The sequence below is a fragment of the Perissodus microlepis genome, chromosome 6, assembly GCF_051167445.1.
Source record: "Perissodus microlepis isolate ML-2025 ecotype Zambia chromosome 6, ASM5116744v1, whole genome shotgun sequence".
NCBI lineage: Eukaryota > Metazoa > Chordata > Actinopteri > Cichliformes > Cichlidae > Perissodus > Perissodus microlepis.
This window is the reverse complement of record NC_140466.1, coordinates 35,966,230-35,973,204: the sequence shown is the minus strand read 5'-3', so window position 1 is coordinate 35,973,204 and position 6,975 is coordinate 35,966,230. Positions and strand designations below refer to the sequence as shown.

The 6,975-nt window shown below is 48.6% G+C and overlaps 1 protein-coding gene across 1 annotated transcript; it reads right to left on the bottom strand.

The window, feature by feature from the left end:
* Positions 1-347: 347 nt before the first annotated feature.
* On the bottom strand, positions 348-5,488 carry LOC146386107 (tRNA (guanine(26)-N(2))-dimethyltransferase-like). Its single transcript, XM_084930096.1, has 8 exons — positions 5,445-5,488; positions 4,666-4,822; positions 4,393-4,478; positions 3,109-3,217; positions 2,861-2,937; positions 2,630-2,749; positions 1,420-1,534; positions 348-619 (listed from the first exon to the last, which is right to left on the bottom strand). Exons 1-8 carry the CDS (start codon positions 5,486-5,488, stop codon positions 545-547), a joined length of 783 nt encoding a protein of 260 aa, XP_084786222.1. The 3' UTR covers positions 348-544.
* Between the last annotated feature and the right edge of the window lie 1,487 nt (positions 5,489-6,975).

Below are 6,975 nucleotides of genomic sequence, written 5' to 3'. Positions count from 1 at the left end.
CATTTAACTTCTGATAATCTGACATCAGAACAGATGTCGTGCTGTTGCTGCTGCAGACCTTTTCCAGTGACAGTCATCTGTGCCTGCTGTCTCCAGCGTGTCTTCAACCACGCAGCGATGTGAAGCCTCGGATGATCAAAAAGGGTTTTTTGGTGGTTTTTTTTTCCCCTTTTAGTGTGAGGAGCTAAATGGCTGCTGAGGGGCTATACAAGCAACTGTTTTTGTAGTGGAAACGTAAAGAAAACTATACAAAGAGGTGCTTTTCATAACGATTTGACCTTTTGAGTGACAAAGGTGTGTCAGATTATAATCGTCCACCTGATGTTATTTATGAATATCAAAAACAGTCTCACAGCAATGACTTTATTGGTGTGAACACAGGCTGACAGTCAAAAAGAAAAAACCCTCTGGCATAGAACTAAATCATGGAAATGTTATGTACAGTAACTTTTAAAAGCCAAAACAGTCTGCTGTGCAACATTCAAACATCCATTCAAATTCCACAAATAAGATTATTTTAAAATAAAGGAAAAATATAGAGTCATCACTCTGTTTTCTGTTCATTTGTCTGCTCCGAGTCATGGAAGTAGCAGCACTCGTCTCCGTGGGTACATGTTCCCTGAAAGACAAAAATAAAGAAATACTCATGAAAGCTGTTGGATTCTGATGTAGTAACGTCTGAACAGCCAGCAGTATGTTTTGGCTGTGGCTGCCGAGGCAGCGCGCAGCTTCTCTGGCAGGAAGCCAGCAGTGTGTGGCGACCTGCCAAAGCAACCTATGGAGAAGACTAATTCGTCAGCACGAGTCTGCCGTTTCATTTTCCGTCCAGGACATCGAGACTTTACGGGACTAATTAGTATTTAGGTAATTGCCTGCCTTTAATTCAGAGGGACTTGTGTGTGCCAACAGTATGATAAAGAACCCGACGTGCTGAAGCGATCCTCACCTGCAGCGACTCCGTCAGCTGCTGCAACAGTAACGATGCTTTCTGCTCTTCCTCTCATTTTACTGTGCTGTGCACAAACATAGTTCTAAATGTTAAACAAGCAGAAACCCTTTTCACATACTCCTAGTTTGTGAGAAAATAATTTATTTATGATTTTTTTTTTTTGTCACCTCATGACGTTTTATATGGCAAGGTAAAGATCCTACAGCAATACAGAGAAAACCCCTCTGAGCAGAACCATGCCTGGGGTGGGCAGCCTTTTGCACAGATGGCCTCTTAGCTTTAAATGCCCAGCAGCCACAAGAACAGCATCATTTTGGTCTCCACCAAGTCATTACTAAAATGTTATGCTATGTTCACCAGCTAGTCACCATCTTCACCTTCAGTTTAGTGGGATGCAGGTAAAAGCGCTATTTAAGAGTTTTTAATGTTAAAAAAAATGGTGTATTTAGGTTGTGTTTAGTAAATCTGACCTGTTTGAACTTCTTGCAGGGGAAGGTCTTGAGCTGAGAAGAGTCTGTGATCTGGTTCTTTCTCTTGTTCTGGAACTTTTTCCTCTTGTCTTGCAGGTCAGCAGAGATTCCACCACTGAAGGAGAGAACAAACGAGGAGAAAGATTAACAGGAAACCAGAGAAAAGAGAATAAAAAAATAAATAAGTGGAGATGATAGAAGGAGCAACATGTGCAAGAAACAAAGAACACTGGAAGAACATGAACACAGCTTTTGTTTCCTCTCCAAAGAGAAACTCAGGACTACTTTAAGTAACTAATTAAACTAATTCAGGGTATTTAAGGTTTGGGGTTTTTTTCCTACGAGGGCAATCTCAAAAGTAAAGTCTCCTATCGTTTTAGAAATATTTACATCATTTTAAAGGTTGAAGAATTATTTATTTTTCTACATAATCACCATTTCACTCGCTGCATTTTTGCAGATGCTGTGGCAGTTTTACAATGCCCATGTCGTACCCGCTTGCTGGCGCCACACAATCACCTTCTGGACAAATATTCTTTCAACTTTAGGAACAGGTGGGAGTCACTGGGTGCCAAGTCCGGATTGTAGGATGGGTGGGTGATGAAGTTCCAACCAAAGTTTTGCTTGAGAGTGACAATTTGACGAGCGATGTGCGGACGCGTGTTGTCATGGAGAATGCTTACGCCCTTGCTCAGCATTCCTCTTCTCTGGTTCTGAATTGCCCATCTGAGTTTTTTTCAGTGTTTCACAGTACCTGTCAGCATTTATTGTGGCAGAAAGTCAACCAACAATACCCCCTTTCAGTCCCAAAACACAGTTGTGCACTGCACGCACTTGGCGGTAGCGTTCAGCGAGAGCTCCATTTTCATAGGGCTGCCAAGCCAAGATGGAGCATCCCAGCGAAGCTGCGCATGCTTTTTCGGGAGTGGAGGAAGCACCGATCACAACAGTGTGGCAAACAGCCGTATGAACAGTTTCTCTACGTCACCACTGCTTTGGAGACCTTAGTTTTGGGTTTGCCCTCGTATTTCTGTTGTGTTTTGTGCGTCTTTGCAGTTTTTTCTGAAGTTGCAGTGTGTTTGACCACTCAAGGCCACCGTACTTCTTGATTCAACTGACACACATTTTAGCTGCTTTGGAAACATCAGCATGTGACACTTGTGACCTCTGGACTATTAAAAAAAACGAACAAACTTGTTGTTATGGTTACCCAGCTTTGGCGCGAGCTTTGGGTCCCCAGAAGGCCTGAGGATTCTCCTGGAACCGGGTCAGGTGGCGCTTACGGGACTGAGGGTTGGCGTCCTCCCTTACAGTGAAACAGGCCTCAAAGCTACAAACACACAAACATTACAGATCTGCTGGTTAGGGCTGTGCATTTTTCAGAGACAGTGGAATCTTTTAAAGCGGTAAATGTGCTCCTGATGGCTCAAAGTGGCCTCACCTGGGCTCAGTGGAGAGGATCTTGAATGCGGGGCTGGTTGGAGATAATTTCTCCCTCTTTACAGGGTTGATTTTCTCCTGCAGCAGATCATCAAACGTGCATGTGTTACACGATTCTGAATAAGCATGTTCACTTTTTATTTAGTGTCGACATTTCCAGCAGGACATGGAAATGTTTAAGCAACAACAGCGTGTGGCTGTGTTCAGGATTACTAAAAATAGCTTTTCTTTTTCTCCTGTAAAGTTTACCCAGCATCGCATGATGTCCCAGATGGCTGCAGGAGGGGCGTCTGTTTTGATGGCGTTTTTACAGGCGTGAGAGAGGGAGACCCTGTGGCCAGCATGGAGGAGAGCAGACCTGAAAAGAGTGAGATAGAGGAAGGATGCTCTGATGATTCAGTTTGTGACAAATGTGAGAGGAGGAAGGTTTTCCCTACAGACAGACAAACGGAAAGCCACGGGTAAGATATTTTTTTTCCTCCTGGAATCACTGAAAACAAACAAATGTGGACATTCACACATGCACAGCAGGAGAATAACCTAAACAACAAGGTAGAAGATGCCAGTGACTCAGTGTTAGATATAAATGGATGAGAGCTTTAAAGCGGGGGCAGCTATGCTCATTTCCAACTCCATATTTTTTATTTAAGGATTATACTGGAGCTTTGTATGATTGACAGTTTAAAATGATCAAAATATTCTTATTAATTTGATCCAGGGCTTTGGTGCAGCAGCCGAGTTCATCGTCTGTCTGAAAGAAGCCATTTCAGCTCCCTTGCCTTCCCCTCTCCCCTTTCAGGATTGTTTCTTCTGATTGGCTGACCCTTGCAAACAAAAGATTGCAACAACAGGTGGGATGCCTCAGTCAAAGCCGTGTGTCAGAGATTTCAATATCAAGGTTTGATATGTCGTGTGGAAAGAGATGCTCTTTCAAGTTACTGCTGACTTCCTTCTATCAGCAAAGTGTGTGTGTGTGTGTGTGTGTGTGTGTGTGTGTGTGTGTGTGTGTGTGTGTGTGTGTGTGTGTGTGTGTGTGTGTGTGTGTTACAAAGTGCTTTTAACCTTTCTGGGTGTGTGACGCCTTTCTAAAGAATACATTTTGCTGTCACTGACAATTCTCTGATCAAATAAAAACTTTTTTTTTTAAAGACAGTAGTGTGTAACAGTGTCTGTGTGTAGTTACACAATTACACATTTGCAAAGAGTTCTTTCACAGTAAAGCTGTATCAACAAGTGAAGCAAAGTGGCAATCAGAGAGCGCGTGAACAACACTCCACGATCAAAAATGACTGCGGGTGAAATAACCGCTGCCAACTGCTTCAAAGTGACATGCATCAAGTGCTCACTTCCCGTGTGGTCGCAGCTTACAACCTACAACTAATTTTGTAGTTAAGAAAGCATGAGTTGTAAGTCTTTAAGAAATGCATACAGACCATCAGTTGATGCAAACTGTGTGTGTGTGTGTGTGTGTGTGTGTGTGTGTGTGTGTGTGTGTGTGTGTGTGTGTGTGTGTGTGTGTGTGTGTGTGTGTACCTAAACTGGAGCAGGGGTGGAGTATTGCAGTGTATTGTGCTGCTCAGATTGTCCACGGTGTAATAAAGCGGCACATCCTCCAACTCCTGAAACACAGAGCACGTTACAGGCAATGAAGCTTCAGTCTAACAGGAAACTACGACTGAAACGTGATCACAGTCTATCTCACACAACAAAAAGCCGGCTAACGCCACCAACCACACCCACGGGACAATCCCATTAAATAGCACCTGTTCCAGCAGTGAGAGCATATATAAGAAGGGGAATGAGTACCTCAGTCACCATGCTCAGCACGCCCTCAATGCGTTTAGATGTCCCAAACCTGGAAGGGTTCCCCGACACGGCAGACAAAACCTTCTGGACGAACTCCAGGTCGTGGATGGACTCTGCCCAGATCGGACCGCCCAGCTGCAAAGAGGAGAGGTAGAGGCTTCAAATGGAGTTTTATGCATGCCCACACAGTAACAACCAGAAACAAGCAGGCCAGTTTATGGACATATAAACCATTTAAGTCAGTGATTCCCAAAGTGTGTGCTGGGGACCCCTGGTGAGTTGCAAAGGTACTGCAGGTAGTCAGCTTGAACTTACGTCTATGTACAGTAATACATTTATATTGTAGTGGGTCAGGGCTGTTCGGGGTTCTGTTTGTACAGTTATGTTTTGTTTATGTTGCCATAGTGACAGGTGACGCCCTCTCGCTGCGACGGTGTGTCCTTCCGGGTTCAGAGGGCGCCCTGTGTTGTTGTTGTTGTTGCCGCGCTGAGCAGTTAGCTAGCGGCAGTGCTCTTCTTCAAGTGTGAATAAACGGCTGTGCTCCCTGGCTAGCTCACGGGAAGCAAGACCAAATGATACCTCCGTCTCCTCCTTGTCTGAGCTCGCCACATTGGTGTCAGAAGTGGGATAGCTCACCCTCGCCGTAATGGAGAGAGACATTCAGAGGCTGGAGCAAGCCGTCGAGGAGAACATTCCCCGCTTGGGAAACTGGCGATGGAAGAGAGAGGATGTGAGCGGCCATGTAAGTCCCCCGACGGGTCCCGATGGTGCGAGCGCACCGCGGCGGCGGCCCGTCGCGACAGATGCTAGGGCAATGCTTCATGGGCTACCTCTGTCGACCCACACGCCGAGCCCCCAACCGCGAGCAGTTATGCCTACCACGCCAGTTAAGGTACCGAAATACAACGGGCTAACCCCGTTAGAGCCCTACCTCTCACAAGTGCGGTTAGCCGCCAGACATAGTGGCTGGAGCGAAGAGGAGACTGCTACACACCTAGCACTAGCATTAGAGGGAGATGCACTGCAGATACTCCTTGACCTAGCCCCGGCAGAGCAGCATGAGCTCCAGGCCCTCACTGCGGCACTCGAGAGGCGATTCGGGCAGCGGCACTCCACTGATCAGAGCAGAGAGCAGCTAACCAACCGGAGCCGTCGACCAGGGGAGAGCCTGGGCACCTTTGCAGCAGATGTGTTGCTGTATGCTCGTCGTGGCTACCCGGAGTTTCCAGCAGCGGCCCGTGAGGAGCTTAGCCTGCATGCTTTTCTGCGAGGACTTTTCCCAGAGCGACTACGCCAACACGTCCGCCTGGCCATGCCTCAGACCCTCCGTGAGGCGCTCCTTGAGGCTGAAAGAGCCGAGCCGGTGCTCACCTCGCGACCTAACCAGCAGGTGCCCCCCCCAAACTACCCCCAAATCAGAGCCGCAGACTGCGACGGGGAGGGGGAGGTCGCCGAGATGTCCCAGCTGCAACCTTCGGTGCCCCGGAGGCGTCCTCGTCGACCAACCGACCGCTGCTACCGGTGCGATGAGCCTGGCCACGTGGCGCGTGACTGCCCAGCACCAGCCCCGAAGACCGGAACTACGCAGCCTCAGGGAAACGAGGAGGGAGCGGTGTAGCGAGGGGACCACCGCTCCAGCTTCCTGCCCCCCTCCAAGGACGATGAACAGTGGTGGGCCGAGTTGGGCACCTCAAGGGACTCCACCTGAGCTGCTGTGTTGAGGACCAGCCATGCCAGGCCCTGGTGGACAGGGGGTCTACCATTTCCCTGATACGACCTGGCGTGCTCCCTGAAACATACGGGCCACTGGTGAAGGGTTGGTTGCCCACAGACACCCAGCTGATGACAGTGACGGGGGAGAAAACTGTTATGCGGGGGAAGAAACCGTTGCGGATCCGAGTGAAGGATCTAGAGCTGGTGCACGACTTCTGGCTCGCCGACATTCAAGACCAGTGCATCATTGGCCTGGATCTGCTGAGCCGCTGGGGGGCCTGCATCGACACCGCAAAGCTGGCTATCACTCTTGGCGCAGAGACTTTTGCTCTCCAGCGCGGCCAAAAGCAGGGAGCGGGGACCAGACGAGACAGGCGTCGGGCAGCTGCCGCTCAGCAGATTTCGGATGCCGGTGGCTCCGGGTCATCTCCACTCGCCTCAGCCTCAGCCTCTCAGCCTGACAAACCTCCTTCGACCGAGACCATCGAGGCTGTTGATGACCTTTGGCAGCGCAGCAGCGTAGGCCTCAACGTCGACCAGCGCCAGCGGTTGAGGTGCCTCCTGGACAAGAATGTGGACATCTTTGCCGCCAGTGAC

Excerpts from the sequence above, each read along its gene's own strand:
- LOC146386107 (XM_084930096.1), bottom strand. The coding sequence starts at position 5,488 with ATGAAGCATTGCCCTAGCATCTGTCGCGACGGGCCGCCGCCGCG. Across the intron at positions 3,218-4,392 it reads CCACCCCTGCTCCAGTTTAG|GTCTGCTCTCCTCCATGCTG; the intron begins GTACACACACAC and ends CACTCTTTTCAG. Across the intron at positions 1,535-2,629 it reads AAAGCTCGCGCCAAAGCTGG|TGGTGGAATCTCTGCTGACC; the intron begins GTAACCATAACA and ends TCTCTCCTTCAG.